The following is a 22,779-nucleotide window of genomic DNA, read 5'->3' on the forward strand; positions in this document are numbered from 1 at the left end:
TACAAAAGAAAAGAAAAAAGAAGTCCAGTTGCCTCCTGAAAAAGAACCTTTGGGACAGACAATAAAAGCTGTGATTAAAATTAAATATCATGCTACTTACCAGAGCATGCTATATAACACATCAACCAATGCTTCATTATCCATACATTCAATCTTGTTTTCTGCCAAGATGCGAAGTACAAAAAACTGAGAATGACTTCTTATGTAATCCATAGTTTCTGTTGTCCTAGTTCTCTTCTTTTGAACTTGAACAAGTTTCTTAATTGCACTTTTCACATGTTTTTCAGAGAGTCTGGCTTTGTTCTTGGAAACGAGACTGAACACTTGTTGTTCATTTGTAAAGTTATTGAGTTGGTTCAACAAGGTGTCACTGCTCCACGTTCGGCAGCTAAAGCATCTTGTTGCGATTGGAGAAAAACGTCTTAGGCAAAGCATATTTGTCATTTGGACGGGCTTCTTCTTCCAAGGGCACCTAGAACTTCTTTCTTCATTTCTGACTGCCACTACATTAGGAAAAAGAAATGTTATTTGCAGATACAAAACATTGTATCTCCTTTATCATATAATGTAACTGTAGGAAGAATAAGAATGTGACAGTATTTGTCTGCCAAGATATATTTTATTAATAACCTCCCCCCCAATGCTTTAATTAAATACAAGATACTCTTATTCAGACTAACTATAAAAACTATAGTAAGAAACCATTGTGTTCACACATCTTGTTTTCCTTCTATTCTTACGCTTGTTCTGGCTTGGCAGTGAGAAACTGAGGGACTTTAGCATAATTTGGAATTGACCCTAACTTGTCATGACTTCTAACCATAGACAACCATGCAATTATGGTCCTATGTCCCTGCACTCTATCCCCTCATCTCATTCTAGATGTTCCATATAGAGGCCTATGATGGATTCTATTTTTTTCCATCAATTGACATAACCCTTCCTATTATGTAGAAGTAAGTCTGGATTTTTTATAAGTATCATTATTACCATTATTGATTCAATATATGGGGTACTGCATCAGTCAGTCTTCTACAACTTACAAAATAACATTTAAGATGATGCCAAGGTTTTGTTTTTTTTTTTAAAAAAGTGGTACAATTTAAACATTCACCAAAAGGAGAAAAAAATGAAATTAATTCAGAACCACGGTAAAACTGAAAATACAACACAACTCATCACAAAGCCAAATCTAAGCAACAATAATGCAAAATGGATTTAATTTTAAAAGGTAAAGTAAACAAAAAAGTTATTTGAATACTCAAAGTAATAATTTTACTTTTGAGTATTTGAGTAAAAAAACAGTTGCTTAATTAATGCCATCTTCTTTGCCTTTCTACTTACTATAACATTTTGCCTAGCCTGAAGAAAAAACAGGTATTGGCTATTTCCTAGAAAGAAATGGAAGCATCAATCAGAAAACTTAAGAGTAGGTTTGCATGACAGATGGAGCCTATTGGGGTGAGAACCATTAATGAAATAATGTTTGTTCACTCCAGTCAATCCACCAAATCTAGGGCAACTCTGTTGTAAAACTGTACTCATCTTATACAACACCCCAGTCAACCTTTCTGCTTTATTTCTGATCCATTTTTTAAAAGAAACGAAGTAGCTGTTCTACTTAAATGGGGGTGAAGTAGGGGGGACTTCCTATATGTTTGTTTACCATTCCATGTGCCTCATTTTTGTATAACGATTGAAAACAAATGGGAAAACAGGTGACACCATTGGATCGGCCCTGTTTTCCATCTTCTTCAACCTCTCATGTTTAATCCAAAAATGTATTTTTTCTGAATCTAAATTACCAAAATACCAAAAAGGTGGCAACTTCCAGGAGGAAGCCATGTGGTCTAGGGGTGCATGACATGACTCCTTCTCTAACACAAAGTCCAGAGATCTTCAAGATCTTCAGGTCTTCAAGTGTGCAATAAGTGACAGGCATGTGGGGAGTAGCCCCAAGCCTTACTCCAGAGGATACCTCCGCTGGGTGCATTGAGAACAGGCTCCTCCTCTTCTTCCTCTTCATTCATTGGAGCCTCTGGAGGTTCTGAAGGCCCTGGATGAATCCCTGCCTCTGTACCAAGTCTTTTCCAGTCTCCTTGCTGTTTAACTCTGATGCCAACTGCATGGGTTGCTGGCGAATCATCACACCAGCCTCCTCCCTGTTGGAATTGGCTACCAGCTGCACAGGCCGCTGGTGGACCACAACATTTGTGCAAATGGAGCTTATATTCAGAAATGTGTTTAAATAAGATTTTCTTGGCTGAAGTGAACGCCAAGAGATTACTACCAAAGAATCTTATTGCAGGATGGATGAAATCTAGATTCCTTCACAATTACAAGGGTTTTTTTTCAAATGAATAAAATAAGCATGACTATTTTAAAGAATTGCAGGGGGCTGCTATGTCTACAAGTTTAAAATGATGCCTAACTCCGGTATATAAGAGCAGGAGACATTTGTCATAATTAGTTTGACCATTTCCTTGATTTAAAGCAGATGTCTCCAACTTGCTGCCTGCCTGCGGTTGCACAAGATCATAAACTTTTCACTTTATACACACATATATATTAACTGTACTTTCATATAGACAATTCCTCTTCCCTCAATGTGGCCCATATTCAAGGCAAAAAGTTGGACATGCCTTACTTAAACATCGAACCATCATATCATCAAAATAAAAATATGAATATGTATGGTACTTCCCAAATGATGGCTGGGTGAGTTTAAAAAATCTTATAAAATCCTAAGAAATTAATGCTTATGCTTTTGTTTAATGTTACAAATGAAGGCTTAAAAGAGAATCGTCATTTCACGAAAACTGCATAAGAAACAATGCATCAACAGTGAGCATATTCAATATTTTTGTAATAGCATTTATTATTTTCATATTACACCAATCATTGTAAAAATATTATTTCCATTTCTGGCACCATTTCAATGGCCTTCTTACAAAGTTTCTCTGAGACACTCCCTGACGCAGATTTCTTTTCTTTTTTTAAGCGTTCATTTTCCAAAAGTTTGAAATGTTTAATTCTCTTCCAATATACACAATCTGCAACTGGTAGTGGAATTGCAACAAGGAAGCATAACATGAAAAAGGCAAAGATAGCATCTGAACCAAAATCTTTCCAGACAACTGCAACATATTTAAACGAAGAAACATATTTAAGGTAGGCGTAAGAATTCCATCACAATCTTAAAAGAAAAAGAAGAATACAGCACTCTCTCTAAATCTAAGCAGTTAAATACCACCTTTGGCGATGGGAATCACGCAGAAGCGGGGATACGACCTTCTGACATGATGCACTCGACTTCGCGCCTAACGAAACCCGTTGCTTTAAGATCTAGAAATCAATACCTAGCTGAACGCTGCACAACCCGATGAAATTCTCCTCTCCGTGGGACGCAAGATACAGCGGCCCGCCTCTTCCTCCAGGAGCGAATTAAACCCACGCGGTGCCCTCCAAGCAGCCATGCTGCCGGTTAGCAAGGTAGACGCCCGGCGAATGACCCGCCACCGGCTCCTCCTCCAAGATCACGTGGTGCAAAACACTATCCCGGCTGCGCCGAAAGCCTCCCGCGGAAATTCCACCTACAGTACAAAAACCGCCTTGAGGATCCCGGCCTCGTATCCGGCCGCTTTCCGATAACGAACCTAAATCGTACTTCCTCGGCTTCCGTAACTGTCTCTTCAATGCCCGCTCAAAGAATGTGGGCCTGCCCATTTCCCGGCGTGCCTCTTCGAGCAAGCTCGCTGCCTTTCGGGAATTGTAGTTTTTAAACGGAGGGAGTCTCGCAGGCGGGAATTCAGACGTTGGTGATGTAAAATAAATAAATAAATGAAATAAATCAATGCCAATTTCTTCTTCTGTCTGTGCCGTATCTTGATTGTATTGTACAGTAATTTCTTCGATCGTGAGTTGGGTGGGATAAAAGTTCAAGAAATTTATTTATTGGAAAATGTATATTGCCGCCTATTCGCACATGGCAATTGAAGGCGGCTTACAGGGATATAAAAGCTATCATTTAAACTTATTATTTTTGTTGTTTTGTCATTATTATTATCATTATTTCAATAATGTATACGGAAAGATTTATTTGGTCGGATTTCTATGCTGCCCTTCTCCGCAGACTCAGGGCAGCTAAAGAGTGGAAACAGTGACCTCTGAAAATGCCAATTGGGAAAATTATTATTTACTAAATTATTTACCAAAAAGTTGGGAGAGTTTATGAAATTTGGCAGAGAGATGGAACTTAAAGTTCGTATTCCATAGGACAAACTGTATTATTAACTGGTTATTGGAAAGTTACATACAACTCACAGCGGCGCGTGAAAGGGAAGATGTTGGAAACAGAAGAAACGGTAATCAAAAACAGTAACAATAAGTTGTCCATCAAGAGGAGGGATCGTGAGCCTTGGTTATGAATAACTGTGCTGTCAAATAGTGTCGAAATATCGCTTCCAACATGCTGTCCAGTCGAAAGGCTTGGTAGGACTTTCTGTCCCAGTACTTAATTTTTGTTTATTTATTTTTGTCAAGTACATGTTGGTAGTGTATATAGATATAACAGTTTACATACATGATATAGGTAATAAGAGGGAAACATTAGGACAGGGACGGTACTCACGCTAGTGCACTTATGCACGCCCCTTGCTGACCTTTTAGGAATCAAGTGAGGTCAACAGTGGATAGTCTAAGAGTAAAATGTTGGGGGTTTGGTGATGAAACTACAGTCAGGTAGTGAGTTCCAGGCATTAACTACTCGGTGGCTAAAATAGTATTTTCTACAATCAGGTTTGGAGCGGTTTACTTTAAGTTTGTATCTGTTGTGTGCTCATGTATTGTTGTGGTTGAAGCTGAAGTATAATCTGATCCTTCTGGGAATTGTTTATGTACAACACCGTTTTTCCTACATTAACAAATCTAGTCGGGGCGAAAATTACCCGTAGCAATGAAGAGCACCGTTCTGTCACGGTTCATCGACCTTGCAATGGGACGGGGCGGTTTGAAACGCTCCTCTTAAAACTGCCATGGGGAATAGAGGTTTACTAGTCGTGGAAACCAGAAAGACGAGCAAAGGGCACCCTTCCGTTTCCTTCGCCGCCGATTCCGAGACAGAAGCCAGGCCGGGAGCCCGCCAAAGGCAGCGTTTCCAAGAGGGCGACCCAAAGGGGGAAAAAAGGCCCAGCTGCGGAGCGGGGGTCGTGAAGGACCCTTCTTTGGCCTGCCTTGCCGAAACGCCAGACGGGGACAACTTGCCTCCAGAGCCTCTCTCTGCCTCTCCTCCAGCCCGCCGACATACAAACACGCACGCACACACACATGCGCTCCCGTGCCTCCCCTCCTTTCTGCCCGCGCCAGCCTCCTCCAAGCCGCTCCGGGTTTCCCGCTTCGTCCCCTCCTCCACACTGACGCAGTCCGTCTGCACCAGATCCTAACATGGCGGCGGCGAGGTGGTGAGGAGCGCGGCCGGAGGGAGGTTTGAAGGGCCGCAGCGAGAAGGGGCCGGGTGAGTGGGCCAGAAGAGCCCCGCGGCCAAGTGGGGCTCCACACGGAGGGACCGGAGGAAAATTTCGGCGGGGTGGGTGGGTGGGAGGGCGGCCTTCGGGAGAAGAGCGGAACGGGCGGGAGAAAAAAGGAAGAGGGCTCACTCTCTTTTTTTCCAGTTTGAATCTGCCTCACGCTGACTCGGGGGGGGTGGGGTGGAGACGGAGAGCGGGGGTGAACGGGGAAAGAAGGTCCTTCCCCCCCCCCCCCCTCATTCAGATTCAGGGCTTGATCCTGAGGGCCTCGATGAGGGAAGCGTCGCCCTCCCCACAAGTCGAGGGAGGAGGAGAAGCAATTTCGCCTTGAATGGGGCTGAGGAATATAGTACAGGGCCTTGGATTGAGGGGAGAATGGCTGGGGGGGGGGGTTCGGGTTTTAATAGTGATTTGTAGGGTCTGTTTCGGGCAAGTTGTGCAAAGGGAGAGAAACGGCAAGAATGTGCGGTTCTTCTCTCGCAAGTATTACAATGAACAAAATTAAAGCTATCTCTCCCCCTTCCCCGCTCCTCCTTTTCCCTCCAGTTTTTTAGAAATAAATCTAGACTGATTTAAACGGTCTTTTAAATGAAAGAAAGTAGTCCGTTTCATCATTTAAAAAAAAAACTTGAGGAAAAAGAAAAGGCACATAATGGGACAAATGCTCGAATAGTAACCAAAGTAAAAAAAAAAGGCAAAAGATTAAGAAGTGGTGAAATTAACAGACGCAATGGGAAGAGGGGAGGTACTAAATGAATAAATTTATCGCGCTTAAATACTCCAACTCTGTGTTGTTATTCTTTTCCTATTGATCTTCTCACACACCCTACTACAGGAACTTGCCAACTGTTAGTTAGCATATACTGTACTGTATTCCAAAATCTTCACAAATAGCTTTATCATTGCAATGCTATGGTTATGAAATTCTAAACAAAAATATTAGCAGTGATTTTTTTTTAATGTACAAATTATATATCAAGTTATGTGCTCTGAAGGGTAAGGAGATGATTAAGTAGTTCAGATGTATAACTATTTCCGTTATAACTATTTTATCTTCAGGAATTCGAAACATGCAAAACATCATTTTGCTTTGGGTTTCCTAAATGAAAGCAAATTTTGGCTCTTGATCTCTGCTCCCTTAGTTTTCCTTTTCTTAAACATGAGAAATATATATTCAGTATAAGCTGTTGGAAGACATTTGATAATATTTTATTATTGATGCAACATTTATTTATTAGATTTTTATCTTAGCTTTATTACTTTATTTTTATTTATTTTTATTTATTAATTGGATTTATAAGAAGGTGGCAAACATAAGAAATCAGGAAAAATATCCAACATTTGTTATGGTGCTTATTGCATTTGGCTTTTGTATCTATTTTTAAGGAATTGGTTTAATACTTGTTAGTTGATAGAATTGTTTTCATCAGGCATTTAAAAACTGATGCACATGCTCCTTTAAATTGATAGTATCAATATGGGAATTTGCTTTGCCCAGAAAACTTTGGTAATAGAAGAGAGAATTCAAGAACCCTGTAATTAAACATATATTTACTGAAAGTTCATTTCATAATGGATTATAATATACATGTCATTCTGGATCCAAGGAGGTTTTTTATATATAGTCTTAAGAATCACTGTATTGCAAACTGCACTGGAAGTGATTTACTTCAATTCCATTGCTTTGGGCTTGTTAGTTAAATTTGTGATACTTAGTTATTTAAGAAAGCCTAAAGCAAGCTTCAAATTTGGCAACAATAAAATGAACATGAGACTCAATGTAAACACCTGATATACGGTAATAAATACATTTATGAAATAATCAGCCACAATTGGGATAATGTATAAGCATCCAGTGGCTCCTTATTAAATAAAATATTGTAACATTAGAAATGATTCAGAAAAGAAGTAACAGTTGAGCGATTGCAGTACTGTTTATTCTGTGTGTTGTTCAGCTAATTTAGTCACTTCAGCAATGCATATGTTAGCAGTGACAGTTTGGACTGTTATTGCCAGTGGAACTTGGTATATGCTGGATAGCTAGTTTTGCAAAAAGGACCCCAGGAGGTCCATTATAAAATGGGATTATTGAAACCTAAGATAAGATACTTCCTAACAGTTGGGTTTGAGTCATCACTCTGCATTGGGTTTCATGGGTCCTGTCACTGTAGAGCAGTGGTTCTCAACCTTTCTAATGCCGCGACTCCTTAATACAGTTCCTCATCTTGTGGGGACCCCTAACTATAAGTTTAGCGCCAATTCTTCCAACAGATCTTTAATCTGATTGGCAAGAGGTCAGAGGGACACCCCCCTGTAAACGCCTGATTGGTTGGATTGTAAAAATATGTTCCGAGATGCCAGGATAGAAGCTTTAGTTGCTAACACCATTGGAAATTTGTCTTTTCCCATGGTCTTAGGCGGCCCCTGTGAAATGGTCGTTCGACCCCCCCAAAGGGGTCCTGACCCCAAGGTTGAGAACCACTGCTTTAGAGCCTCTTTTCCACCTGAGGCACCCAGGGAGGAGGTACCAATATTGGCATAGCAAGCCAAAACAAATGCCTTATGAAATAACAACAATAACAACAACAACAGAGTTGGAAGAGTCCTTAGAGGTCTTCTAGTCCAACCCCCTGCTTAGGCAGGAAACTCTACACTATTTCAGATAAACCTGAAGTAGACATGGTGGTATGAGAGTGCTAGTAAAAGGCAAGTATTGGAGAGCAGGTTACAATCCTGGCCAGTGCAAAGCTAGGAGCTGAATGAATCCAGTAAGTGGCATGGTCTTATTTATCCAATTACTTGGTCAGATAAATAGAGATGAGGGAGAGAACCATAAGATGCCAACTCACCCACTGTATGCATAGGAGGGTAACAGATTGATGATTTTGGTTGCTTTCTCACTTAATTTGTTAATACCCATTAAAGTAATAAGGGAGCATTGCTGCCTTTCGGTTTAGATTTCACTTACTAAGTATATCATGGGCTTATTCATTTTTAAAGTACTGTTGCCAGCTGTAGAAAATTATTTGAAGGGCCACATTTGGCCTTTGTTATATGAGTTTGAAACTCCTGAGCTAGAACATTTAGAATTTAATAATATACTTTTTCTGTTTAAATATAGCTATAAGATAAATATAGAAATCATAAACTTAGGTTGCCATTATCATATTTAAAATATTTAACAAATATTCTTTAAAAATAGGGTAGCTTATGTTTATTGAAGAGAACATTTAAACCATACTGTTTTTATCAATCCATCCCAGGCTAATATTAGGTTTGGGGGTGGGGGGCATTTGTAAAACCTATTTTTTTTTAAATGTCAAACTTTGTAAAATCTTTTTTACATATAAAAAATTAAAGTTATTTATGGAATGCTTCCTAAACTGAAACACAAGAAACATTATATATAAGAGCAAGTAGCATCATTTTGACCATCAAAAGGAATTAATGACCTGCTTTGCCCTACCGACGGAGAAAGGAATTATGTTGTCAAAAAGCAGACCACTTATTTACTAGTTTATTAAATGCATGCAAAATAACATATGCTAACAAGGTCTCAATTATTTATGACAATGGACTTTCAGAACATTAAATGTACATATTCTCCCCAAACTCAAACTATAATTTGCATACTGTGCCTCTTAATATTAAAAAAACCCTTTCAATCTGCCTTTGTTTCCACTTTGTTTAATCAAGCTTCTACTCAGTTGCTATAAAATACAAGAGTACACAGGATTTTCTGTGTGATCCAGCAGAGCTACTGTTAGCCAATGAAAGCTGGTAATAGATACTGTATTTAACAAAAAAAGGGAGGTTGGATGATCCTAAATTTTAAAGTTCTTTACTACTGGACGTTAAACAGTAGACAGGCTAAGGACTGAATGCATCGTACTCAGGTCACACCTATCATAACTTCATGAAGGGGAAAGCATCACTATACATCACATGAATGGCAATGTGACGCCACAAGTTTGATACCCATGCCCTAAAGCAAATTGTTTGGAATTAAACATAGTTTTCTTTCAAGTCCATATAGTATTAGGATAATTTGTGCATATAAACAATTATATCCTAACCTTTAAAATATTGTCTAGTTTGGCTTCTATGTAAGAAAGGCACTGTCTCTTCGCAATTACAGTATATCTATCCATCCTATTCAGTCTATTGCATGTCCCATCAGCTACAGTATATTCTGGCAGGACCCAGGAAGAGAGCCTCTCTTGTGGCACTTACCCTATGGAACATGATTCCCCTTCCCCAGATTGGATTGATCCTCACCTTGCTGACTTTTCACAAGGCCCTGAAGACCCCGACATGGGGAACCAGGAGTGTGGTGGCTAGCACCATGAGTATAGTAAACATTTTAAGGAATGACATTACCTTGGTTGTTTTTATATATTCTGTCATGGTTTTTATATACTTTCATATTTTTCTTGTTTTCAAATATTATTAAGAGTATAATATTACTTTTTTGTTATATTTGTTTTAATTGCTTGTCAGCTGCGAAGCGTCACATACAGTATATGAGAAATTATGACTATATAAATTTGAATAATTGAAAAATGAGAACAAGAGAGCAAATTCATTTAGTTCTTGACTTATAGCCACAATTGAGGCCAAAATTTCTGTTGCTAAGCAAAACAGGTTAAGTGAATCGTGCTCCATTTTACAACCATTCTTGCCACAATTGTTAAGCAAATTGCTGAAGTTTTTAACTGAATTATGCAATTGCTAAAATAATCTGGCTTCCCCCATTGACTTTGCTTGTCAGAAGCCAGCTGGGAAGGTTACAGATAGTGAATCACGTATCCCCAGGACACTGCAGCTGTCATAAATACGGTACATGCCAGTGGCCAAGTGCCCAAAATTAGATTACATGCCCATGGAGATGTTGCAATGGTCATACATGTGAAAAATGGTTATAAGTCACTTTTTTCAGTACCGTTGAAAGTTTAAATGGTCACTAGATGAATAGTTGTAAGTTGAGGACTGTAAGTTGTATACTTTATCCATTTCTGTTTCATGTTTGCTGTTACATAAGGCATTGGGAATTATTATGGGAATACATAATCCAATATAGTTTTTGCTCTCTTGTATAAGACAGTTGAAAATGTAGGATTTGAAAGTTCCAAAGAGAAAGCTTACTTAATTCTTTGACCTTTTTTCTTCACAATAATGTTTCTATCATGATCTAGATTCTAGAGAACACTGAATATTCTGATATAACTAGAATAAATAATACTGCTTTAAGTACACTAATTTTAAGTTGCAGAAAAATTTAGGGAATTTCTAATTTATAGACAGGTTCTCAGTGAAGGGAACATATTTTGATGGATTAAGTAATTTATAGTTTGCTTTCAATAAACTTATCAAGAAGTGAAATTGTGAAAAATGAAATTAACATTTAGACATTGTTTATTTCATTTCTAGCTTTAACCTGAAACTTGGCCAGTTCTCCATGTTTTGGTATATGTTGCCTCATCAGTGAAATAATACCAAGTAGAAGGAGCATTAAATATTAATCAGATCTGTCTGTTTCTCAATATTTTAGGAAAGGTATACACTACTGTGAACAGTGATAGATGAGATAGAAGACACTGTAATTTATATTATGCTGGAGAAATCATCTTTCAACTATCAGATTCTAAAAGATTTGTCTTTTCTAGATTCATAATTGTGCAAAAAATTAATTTACTTTGTCCCTTTTAAAGGAAGGATTGGTGTAATGCTATTCATTTGCAGATATTCCCTTCTCTATGTTTATTTAATCTGAGCCATCACTCATTTCAAATCCAAAGCAGAATTTGCATCAATATATAATTTTATAGATTAATATTGTAATAAACAAACCAGAATGACTTTGTTGTGATACATTATTTTTAGATTTGTTGAAATGGGGCAGTATCAATGCTTTTTAAAAATAAAGTATTTTATATAGGTAGAAACTTAATTATTTTGTATTGTTGAATGGTTCTTTCATTTGGTGTCTGCTTTATCATCTTTTGGTATATCTGAAATAAGTTGTAAGGGAGTAGTAACTGTAAAGGAGAGGTGGACGGAAAAGGCCATATAGTAGTAATATGTTCTCTGGTTAGTGTACCAATGTTCTGCATTTCTTCCCCAATGTTACAGGGACAATCACATAAGGAATTGGAAGTTGATTGTTAGCACAGTTTGGACTTGTCTAATGTGGTCATTCCTAAATATAAATACTAAGTATTGTGTTCATTTTAGAACCCATAAAAACAATCCAACCAAAATATTTTTGGTGTAATATTGTTGCCTATATGTATATATTTTTCTCTGCATGAAAAATAAATCCTTGTAATATTGTGCATATCATTGTTATTAGAAACTCTACAGTTACCCTGCAGTAAAATGGGCAGCCAATAAATTTAATAAATAAATAAATAAATATTCTATAATCAAATATCCTTACGATTTGTATTTCTATTTCAGATACAACTTTCTAAAGCCATGGGAGTGAAAACACAAAGACCTCGTTGTTTTTTTGACATAGCCATCAATAATACCCCTGGTAAGACTGCTGCTTTCAATTTTATATGTTGAGTCTATCTGAAAATGCATAGTAAACTGATTTGGAATAATTTACATGTTGGTTTATATTTATTTTCATCCATGCAATCTTGCCTTCTTAAAGTTAGTGAATATAAATGTAATTATTTTTCCCCTTAATTTTAGCTGGAAGAGTTGTCTTTGAATTATTTTCAGATGTTTGCCCAAAAACATGTGAGAACTTTCGCTGCCTTTGTACAGGTTTGTAGATATTTTTCATTACTTGCATAATTTGCTATATAAGTCTAATGCTGATTTAATTGTTCTTAAGAATAATGTCAAAAGGTGCAAAAAAAATCTAACAATGTTACACATTTATCTCAAACTTGATAAGTTTATATTTGTTTGTGATCTATTTTGGAGTATTTTAGTATTAATTCATAAATAAAATGCTTTAAATGACTATCTGCTAAACATACACTTTAGCAATTTAAAAATGTAGTCATGATGCCTCTGATATTGGGATTGTATTTGAAATGTGGAACCATTTAGATTAGTTAAATTTTCACAAAATTCTTAGTCAGTTTTTCTATAGTCAGAAAGATTGGGAAAACTGTATGATTCTAAGTCTGAAAAAAATTCTCAACTGTCATATTGGAGCTGAAGAGGAATTTTGTTAATTTTGACTAACACTTGAGTTTCATTTAGGTTTCTAGAGAAGACACTGCCCATATTTCATGATAATATCTTCCTCCCTTCACTCACACATTGCTGAACAAATGATTGTAACTTGAGGGCAACTTAAATGCAGGGTATACAGGTCTACTCTTTAATTCTGAGACACATAGAAAAAACCAACTATAGCTTTTTTTCCTCCTATTTCTTTAGCACTCTACAGCCAGGTTACCTTTATCTGAAACAAAATGCAAACAAGCTTATCCTTGAATAGTGGTGTCTTACATTTGATAAGTTAACTGAAGTTTAAGACCCTTCATTATACAGGTAGTCCTCATTTGTAAATGCCTCAGGTAGCAAGTGTTTACAAATACAATGGGAATAAATAAAATTATTTTCCAATCAATGCATACATGTAGGTTCAAATTTCTGTACCTGACAACAGTGTATGTCGGAATGAGAGTAACACTGGCATTACGGAACTATCTAAATGAGATGGTAGCATCCAGTAATCTATGCAGTCTCTCTTCCTTTTTCTCTCTGTATCATGTTGTTTGCTTTTCTTTTCATTCCATTTCATTGTAACCACTGCAATTGCTAAATGAGGATTACCTGTATCAATTAACAAATGAGTACAGTTCTCTGGATTTTGCCTATTATATAGAAATATTTTATATTCCTTTTTTCTACCAGTAGTACAATATGGCCTTTTTTTCTTTTAGTGGCTTAGTATTTAGAGTTTTTTTTAAAAACAAGCTGATCTACAATTTTACTTGTACTTCATTGTGTGAGATTCTGTTACTAATGTTTAACATGCATTAAATTATTTGTAGGTGAAAAAGGTATTGGAAAATCAACACAGAAACCACTTCACTACAAAAGTTGTTTATTTCATAGAGTTGTGAAAGATTTCATGATCCAAGGTGGTGACTTCAGTGAAGGTATGGTATTACTTGTTCCAAATTATTGCCTGTAATTGTTCAAATGAAAACAGAGGTTTTATAGTATTTAAATAATTTTGATGTCTATTTTTGTAGGAAAAACCTCAGAATGATAGTCTCTTGCCAACATTTATGAATGAACTTCTGTGATAATTTCAAGCAAAGTACCTTATTTTTTGAAGTGTAAGACACACACACACACACACACACACACAAAGAGGGTGGAAATATTGGTGCTTCTTATACACAGAATACAGTCATTTTTACTGTCCCAAAACCCCCCCGCCGCTGCAGAGAGCTCCTGGGTGCTGCGGGCTTCCCAGACCTTTTGCCCACCCCATTTTTGCAAAAAAGACAAAACCGGCTAATTACCCCATCTAGCATGATTGGGGGAAGAATTCTGGGAGTTGAAGTCCACTAATCTTAAAGGTGTCAGGTTTAAAGACCCCTGGGTTAGGGGTGCAAGAGTCTTCAAACTTGGCAAGTTTAGACTTGTGGACACCAACTCCCATTCCTGAGCTAGCATGACTGGAGGAGGAATTCTGGGAGTTGAAGTCCACAAGTCTTAAAACTGTCAAGTTTGAGGTTTGTAAAATGTATTCTGCCACACTGGTATTTAATTAAATAATATATTACTATCTTGTTTGGTTCAGAATACTTCTTTCCTTGTTTTCCTCCTCTAAAGTCTGGGTGCGTCTTATACTCAAAAAATACGGTACTTTGCTAAAGATGTTACTATAATATTGTCATTTTTTCCTTCTTAAAAAACAAATTCATTTGTAAAACTATAAGAAAATTTAGAACTTTCTCATTTTGGTTCATTAATATCCATTTTAAATTGCCTAGCTAAGTATGAAAGTAACAGACTTGTTTTCTGTTACTTCTTCCATAAAAATATTGTGTATAAAGATATTCAGTTTAAATATAAACATTTTAAAGTTTGTGGAGACTTTGGTATCAATTCCAGCACCCTTGGTGCCATTATCTACATAAGCAGGAATTAACACCAGACGAACAGTCTAGCAGAAAGCTATACTTAATCAAAGAACTACCAAGGAGAAAACTACATCTCAATCAACGCTGGCAGGGCAAGTTACTGTATATAAACAGAGAGCAAACACCATACTCACTAGCACTGATGATGTTACCTAATTTAGGTATTGAAATGTCAACAAACAAATAAGCAATCAAACTCAGAACATTTAAGGATTCACAGTTCAATCCTGAACTACCTATATTATCTTCTATTGGATGCTTGCATGATCTTTTCTTAAATGTGTATGTTTTGTTTTTCATACAAGGAAATGGGAGAGGAGGAGAATCAATTTATGGAGGCTTTTTTGAAGGTAAGAACTTTTTCTTCTCAGGATAGCCTGCAACTCCATCATTGTGAATATACAGTGGTACCTCGAGATACGAGTTTAATTCGTTCCGGACCTTGGCTCTTAAGTCGAGCAGCTCTTATCTCGAACGACTTTTCCCCATAGGAATTAATGTAAATTATTTTAATTGGTTCCAGCCCTCAAAAAACTCACAAAGTTAGTCTAAATTATGCAGAAAGACATGTTTTTAACGAAGAAATGTACATGTACATATAAATGAATAATGAAGTTTCTTTCACTTAACTTGTAAACTTTCTTAAACTTTTAAATTTACATATGTTCAACTTCTCTGCCACCCAATCCTGTAGGACAGAGGTCCCCAACCCTTTTTGCACCAGGGACCGGCTTTAAGCGATCAAGAGAGGAATGGGTGAATGAATGGACGGAGGGTGGGAAGGAAGGAAGGAAAGAGGGAAGGGACAGGAACAGAGGAAGGAAGCAAGGAAACTTATGAAAGGGGACAGTAAGAGAGGAATGAGTGAAGGGAGGGAGGGAGGGAAAAAGGTGGGAAGGAGAAAGAAAAGAAGAAATACAGGAAGGGAAGGTAAAAGAGAAAGAAAAAGAGCAAGAAAGAAAGAAAGAAAGAAAGAAAGAAAGAAAGAAAGAAAGGGGGAAGGGACAGGAACAGAGGAAGGAAGCAAGGAAACTTATGAAAGGGGAGAGTAAGAGAGGAATGAGTGAAGGGAGGGAGGGAGGGAAGAAGGTGGGAAGGAGAAAGAAAAGAAGAAATAGAGGAAGGGAAGGTAAAAGAGAGAAAGAAAAAGAGCAAGAAAGAAAGCTGCAAGCACCCCCCCCCGAGCCCCCCAGGCCGGCTGCAACCTTTTAAAACACGCGCGCCACTTCGCAGCTGTCTCCTGAAGCCGAACGCGGAAGTTAGCGTTTGGCTTCAGGAGACAGCTCCTTGGCGCTTGTATCTCGAATTTGGGCTTGTAAGTAGAACAAAAATATCTCTCCCCTCCCAGCTCTTATCTCGAGTTGCTCTTAAGTAGAGCAGCTCTTATGTCGGGGTTCCACTGTATTAGGAACAACGTATTTTATGGATCTACAAGATAACTTTTACTAAGGATCACAATTTATTTTGAAGTTCATAATAAAGATCATAAACTGTACAATTATATAGAACTTGTAAAAAAAGGTCTGGCCTCAAGGGATCTCATAATTACTGGCATGCCAACTCACCTCTTTTTCTACTTCTTTTTAAGATAGTAAGTCCTTCCTGAGGTATATGACAACCTTGCATTTTGCCTCCATTTAACTTCCCTTTGCCAAGGCCAACTTAACCATTTCATTGGTTGCTAACAAACCAGCCTCTTTGCTCATGTCTCAGGAGAGAGGGAGAGAGAAATAAAAAAATCATTCCAGTGATTTGACAGTCTTTAACAACCATATTTTTTTGGCAGAAAGTGAATGTTAATTTGGCAGTTGGATCAAGTAGACCAATAATGGAACTGATTTTGGTCTTTTTCTGTAAAAACTAGAAGATGGCCGAATGCTAGTTCTGACTAACCAATCCAAGTTCTTTTCATGCTTCTAGAAATGTGAGCTGGTGATATTAAAAGACTGTTACTGGAAGTTAGATAAGAGACTTTTATGACACAGATATGTTACAAACAAGTCTGTTGCATACAATTGAAATTTATTTTTTTTCTTAAAAACAGAGCTATTCATGAGGCATTTTTAAACTAGCAATACAGCATATTACTTTTGGCACACTCTTGTAAACTGCATGTAGCAAAATATACTTTTTCCCCAACAAAAATATGCCTGTCTTTTTCGATAATAACAATGAGACATTTACAGGTTATTCTTGTTTAACAGTTCAATGAATTATTAGATAGTTGTATTTCTGCATTCATTTATCGTATGGAAATGCTGTTTAACAGTATTAATCAAGTAATATTTATATTTTTTCCCAATAAACTGAGAATTAAAGTATACATCTGTCTTTACTTTTATCTATTTGAATACTGTTTGGCATTGCAATGACAACATTTATGCAGCTTGACAATCCTTATTTAGAATGTTAAAAAATGCCAGTGCAAGGTAATAACTTGGATTTTTGAAGTAATTCAAACGCTTTCTCTAGATGAAAGCTTTGCTGTAAAGCACAACAAAGAATTTCTCCTTTCAATGGCCAACAGAGGGAAAGATACAAATGGTTCACAGTTTTTTATGTAAGTATCATGCTAGCTCCATCATTTGGATGGAGTTCCTTATGATTTAAATTGTAAGAAGTTTGAATTGTTGGAATAACTTTATTTACAAAGTATAAATACTTTTAGACCAGACAATGCTTTTATTTAACTATTTCTAAGAATTATGGAAGATCTATATCAGACTAACTTAAAAGATACACAGAAATACAGTTTGAAAAAATTAGAAATTATTAGAGTATTGAACATCAAAGCCCAGCAAAAACAACTACCATCACAAATTTCCCCCCCAAATGCCAAGTATATAAAATTAAAATCACAGTTAGCATAAATATAAGAAAAATTAAAAGAACAATATAACAATTAAAAATATTTCTTAATGCCTAAATGTAAAGGAACTTAACAGATGGACTTTGCTATTGAAAGTGTACTGTAATTGGAGGAGGGGAAGCTACAAGTAAAGAGTAAATAAGAATTCTGATCCTGAATAAGAACTCAACATGTCATAGCAAAATATGAAGAGAGTTTGATAATAACTTTATTGCAATCAGTGCAAGAGAATTGGTATTTAAATATTTAAAATAACCAATACTAAATTGACAAGGCCAGGATATTTAAGAAAAGTACAAAAAACCCCAGTTTGGCTAAAAAAGAATATTAAATCAGATATGCACAGGCTATATGAATGTAACAACAAGAAATTTAAATTGGCAATCTGTATAATATAAACTTGAAATAACAGTATAAAATACAAACATACACAAGTAGTATACAAATATACATGAACACAGATAGAGTCTTTGACTTGGCACCGTAATGGAGCCTACCAATAACAGTCGTAGGTTGTGACAGTCCTGAAGAAGGTCACTACGTAACTGATTTTGCAACCACTTTCGGGCAGTCATGAAGCAATCGTAAAGTGAATACTGGTTGTTAGGCAAATGCCATGGTAATTAAGTGAAGCCATTCCTTTGCTATGGGACTTTTTGTCTGAAAAGCAGAAGTTAATGCAAATGCATTTGGCAAAAATGTCATAAATCACACTCACGTAACTGTGGGACACTGCAAACATTTGTAAACGAGCCAGTTGTCAAGTGCCCCAAATGCAGTAACCAGAGACAGGGTGGATTTGATTTAAATCAAGTTGATTTAAATCATGATTTTAATCATGATTTTAATCACTAGTAAAAAGGCTTGATTTAAATCATAATTTTTTAAGAGCAACTGCCATTGTTGTCCAGCAGGAGCTCATCCTCTGATCCACTGTTGACTCACTGACAGTCCCATTCATTTTAATGGGAAGGCTGGTGATGTGGCAGTTACACAACAAGGTGAGGGACATGGCAGGCAGCAGGTAAGTGGATGCCCACTAACAGACAATGCCATAATGGATCTGAAATAACAGGTGCTCTTTAAAGAATAAGGACTCATTCTTGCTGGTAGTTGCAAACAAATCCAAGCTTGCAGTGCTTAGCTTCATTGAATGAGTTTACCCAAAAAAGTAAATATTGCAGAATATGCAGCCTCATGCTACATAACTAAACTCCATTTCATGCTGAATAAACTAAATTATTAATGTATCTTAAATGGAAAACTATCTTTAGATAGATTTTTATTCCAAAAGAATTTTATTAAAAATATAATAAAAATTTTAAAATCTGATTTACATTTTTAAAAATCTTTTTTTTTTTTTAAATCATCATGATGGTGTATGTCAAACAGACGTTTTCTCAATTGCCAAAGCTGATAGTTAAGTGAGGGAAACTTTAATAATAATACCATGGTTTGGGATAATGATACCGACTGAAATATATTTCTCTGTAATTCATAAGCAATCTCTACTGCTTTATATGGGACCGACATTTGACACAGACCGAAGAGGCAGTGAAGGCACATGCATTCATTGACCAGTCTAAATGAAGGGATATCAGAGCATGGGCTAATGAAGCCACTGTATTTCTATTCCAGTTGGGTCATAATTAACCTACTAATCTAAACTTGTAAAACATATTTCATGCCACAGCAAATTATTATAGCTCTGACAAAATGTGAATAAACAAGCACTTTCCAGTTTTGATCTGTCAAGAGAGATTTTTTTTGTCTAAAACAAGTTGATTGTCATTCCCTTGTAACAAAATAATGTGCTACATATACTGCATTTTGTCTAAACTAAACTCATTTAGTCTATTACTGGGTCCATGTGTTGAGCCTGAAAAATGGGCACGGACTTCCTGAACTTTTGATCCTCAGATTCTTACAACTTCCATAATTTCCAAACAGCTCTGCATCCTCTAGTAAAGGATGATGGAAGTACGAGATTGAAGAATCTAATCTATAAAAATACTCCTTTACTTTATAATCTGCTAGGGTACTGAACAGGAGAGCACCTCTGAAGAGATTAATCCTTCACAATCCTTATATGGCAGGTCAGAATTCCTACCAAAAACATCTAAGGATGAGAGAGAGAATTTTAATCATCCTGGTATTTAACATCAGAAGCAGATCAAAACACACACTAGTAAATCTATTATAATTCTGAGGGAGAGAAAAATCAGAAGCAATAAGTATATTAATAGGCCTTCCATGAAATCTCAGCATAGTATTTCCTTCAATTTGCAACTAACCATTGAGTCTCTTCCATACAATTATTAACAGCACATTTTAGGTAAAACTCACGAAAGTTTAGTATATAATGCAAAATGCCATAAAGCACTTAGTTGTTGCTAGTGTGAGAATATAGGTAATACAGTAGTAAATTTGTCCTTATGTTTGTTTGATTTTTTTTGTACTACTTCAGTTTCTTTACTATGTTTCTTCTGCTACTTACAAAGAACTATAAGTGTAATTCCCTCTAATGCAACGGTGTCAAACTCACATCAAAGCAGCCTCACGTGCCTTATGCCTGTAATTAGAGCAGGGCTCACTCAGAGTTAAATGGTGTATCTATCTGTTGTATTCTGTTCCAATAAATAGTAATAAATAGACTTACAAATAGCCATACTCTATTACCATGATGGCAAACCTTTTCAGTACCCGCGTGCCCAAACCAGAATATGTGTGCATGTGCGCATGCCAGAACACCAGAAACCTCAGGACCAGCTGGCTGGCATGCACATGCCTGTTTTGGGGCCATTTTCTGGGGAATTTTCAACCTGAAAACGCCCCAAAAACAGTTTGGAATATGGCCTGTAGAAAAGCCCAGAACCAGTCTGAAAAATGGTCTGGTTTTTGGCAGTTTCTGACACTTTTTTCAGGCTGTTTTTGGATTGAAAACTGTCTGAAAAACAACTTTAAAACACCTGGAAATGGCCTGACAAGGGCCCATAAAGCAGCTGAGAAAAAAGGCCCAGAAATGATTTGGGTTTTGGCTGTTTTCTGGTCCTCCAGCACCTGCAAAAACCAGCTGGCCAGTGCACATCTGCATGCCAGAAACCAGAAGATCAGTTGGCAATAGCACACATGCTACAGAGAGGGCTCTGCGTGCCACGGGTTTGTCATCACGGCTCTTAGAATCAAAATCTCCCATGAAATAGGGACAGCTATTACAATTTTATATTTCAAAAACAGAGCTATATGTAGAGTGTTCTAACTTTGTAAGTGCTAAATGGTTGCAACCTAATCAGTGCCTGCAGTAACAAAAAATCATTTAATGTGTAATGACTGAGATTTTTAGGGCTAAATAGTGATACTGTAGCTGAAAGTGGATAATGCTTATGTACATATTTATTTGATTGTCAGAGCAAGTTAACATTTATTTACAAGCAGTATTGTTGAATATTCCAGACATAACAGAAGATACTATTTTAACAATTCTGTTCATGAAATAAAGGACACATCTGTGTTTATTAGATTTCCCCTGTATAGTCGGAAGTTTTAACAGGCTAATGGGAACGACTCCTTGATAAGTCTTTAATGTCTGCTCAGGAGTAGGAAGAAAAGCATCCATCTCATCCGAGGGAATGAAGTAACGGCATTTTAGAACAAATAAAAAGAACATTTTAAAAAATATTAAATATTTAATAAGTTCCCAGTGTGGCCACAAGTTTACCAGTTGCAAATAATTAAAATTATTGGTTGAATAATAAAATATTGAGGATTGTAGTGTCTTCAAAAAAATTTCTTCTTTTGTTTCAATTTTATATTAAGCAGAAACTGCCTCTTCAATAATGAATGTACACTATTTGCTTAGTGGTAAAGAAGTTTAAAGAGGTTTGCAGAACGGATAAATTGGTACAAGACCAAATGCTTCAGTAGTATTGTACTATTGAAACTGAATTACATAGCATCTTTTATTAATAAGAAATAGCTAGGGCCTGGTTGACAAAAGAACCTGAGTCTAAACTGTATTGCAAAAATAATGGCTCAGGTTATTGAAAGTGTCTCCATATAAAAATGTTACTCACACAGAATATTCTGAATATTCATGTCATATATAGTGTAGTGCTGTCAAAAGTATACTATCTCAGTCAGAATTAGGCTATATGGAATATATTTGTTTAGACATATTTTTTGAATTTTAGGTATGGTTACAGAAATAATCAGAACTGTATATAAATTTTAATGTATTGACACGTGCTGTTTAATATTTAATGTGTTTTGTTCATATTTGTCATTTCTGTTACAATATACCAAATTTGTGTTCTCTACCCCTCTCAACTCGATACTAATATTATCCTTTTTTTATTAAATTCTTGCCCCCGGTGTCATCTATAGAACAACTAAGCCTACTCCTCATCTTGATGGGTATGTATTTTTGTCTATTACTTATAAGTGGAAAATTCTGTTGAATTCTTCAATGGGATAGAATTGTCAGTCATTTATGAAAATTATGCTTCACTCATTTAGATATCATGTTGTTTTTGGACAAGTAATTTCGGGGCAAGAAGTTGTAAGAGAAATAGAAAATCAGAAGACTGATGCTTCTAGTAAACCATATGCAGAAGTGCGAATAATGAGCTGTGGAGAACTAATTCAAAAATCTAAAGGTAAAATTAAAATACCTTTTTAAAACAGTCAGCTTTAATGTTTTGTTTTCCAATTACCTTTTGTAGAAATTGTTTGACTTATTTTAATGCTTTAAACCCCAGTAAGGATAATTATTAAAATTGTTTATTAAGAATCTTTAGACTCTTTCTGCATGAAGTTGATACAGTTGCAAGTCTGATTACAGTTAAAACAAATTTCTTAATAATTAGCATGTTCATGTGAAAAATTATGCTTGGGAAATAACTTTTATTTATTTGCTTTAATATTCGGAAATTAAAGGAAAAACTGGAGAAAATAGGAAAATAATATTTTTTGACACTTAGGCGGTAAATGTTTTTCTGTTGGTTTCATTTAAAGCCAAGAAGGAAGAGAAGAAAAGACGCAAGTCGTCATCCTCATCTAGTGATTCAGAAAGTTCAAGTGATTCAAAATCGTCTTCTGATTCGTCAAGTGAATCTGACAGTGCTGCTGAAGAAAAAACAAAGAAAAAGAAAAAGAAACACAAAAAAACCTCTAAGAAACATAAGAAAGAAAAGAAAAAGAGGAAAAAAAGCAAAAAGAGGTACGGTACATTGAGAAAGGAGAAGATTTTTGAGAATGC

General features: G+C 36.3%; 2 protein-coding genes across 2 annotated transcripts in view; one reads left to right on the forward strand and one right to left on the reverse strand.

Moving 5' to 3' along the window:
- The window catches only part of FASTKD1 (FAST kinase domains 1), a 33,832-nt gene extending 30,078 nt beyond the window's left edge, over positions 1 to 3,754 (reverse strand). The window contains exons 1-2 of the mRNA XM_070731705.1: positions 3,360 to 3,754; positions 101 to 503 (exon numbers count right to left, since the gene is read on the reverse strand). Coding sequence (XP_070587806.1) covers positions 101 to 444 — 344 coding nt within the window. The 5' untranslated portion in view covers positions 445 to 503; positions 3,360 to 3,754. The remainder of the gene's footprint in view (positions 1 to 100; positions 504 to 3,359) is intronic.
- Positions 3,755 to 5,035: 1,281 nt separating this feature from the next.
- PPIG (peptidylprolyl isomerase G) overlaps positions 5,036 to 22,779 on the forward strand; it is a 32,996-nt gene continuing 15,252 nt past the window's right edge. The window contains exons 1-9 of the mRNA XM_070731706.1: positions 5,036 to 5,512; positions 11,985 to 12,063; positions 12,228 to 12,302; positions 13,550 to 13,657; positions 14,959 to 15,003; positions 17,126 to 17,213; positions 21,906 to 21,935; positions 22,038 to 22,177; positions 22,536 to 22,740. Of these exons, the coding sequence (XP_070587807.1) occupies positions 12,003 to 12,063; positions 12,228 to 12,302; positions 13,550 to 13,657; positions 14,959 to 15,003; positions 17,126 to 17,213; positions 21,906 to 21,935; positions 22,038 to 22,177; positions 22,536 to 22,740 (752 nt within the window). The 5' untranslated portion in view covers positions 5,036 to 5,512; positions 11,985 to 12,002. The remainder of the gene's footprint in view (positions 5,513 to 11,984; positions 12,064 to 12,227; positions 12,303 to 13,549; positions 13,658 to 14,958; positions 15,004 to 17,125; positions 17,214 to 21,905; positions 21,936 to 22,037; positions 22,178 to 22,535; positions 22,741 to 22,779) is intronic.

This window comes from Erythrolamprus reginae, chromosome 1 (genome assembly GCF_031021105.1).
Source record: "Erythrolamprus reginae isolate rEryReg1 chromosome 1, rEryReg1.hap1, whole genome shotgun sequence".
NCBI classification, from domain to species: domain Eukaryota; kingdom Metazoa; phylum Chordata; class Lepidosauria; order Squamata; family Dipsadidae; genus Erythrolamprus; species Erythrolamprus reginae.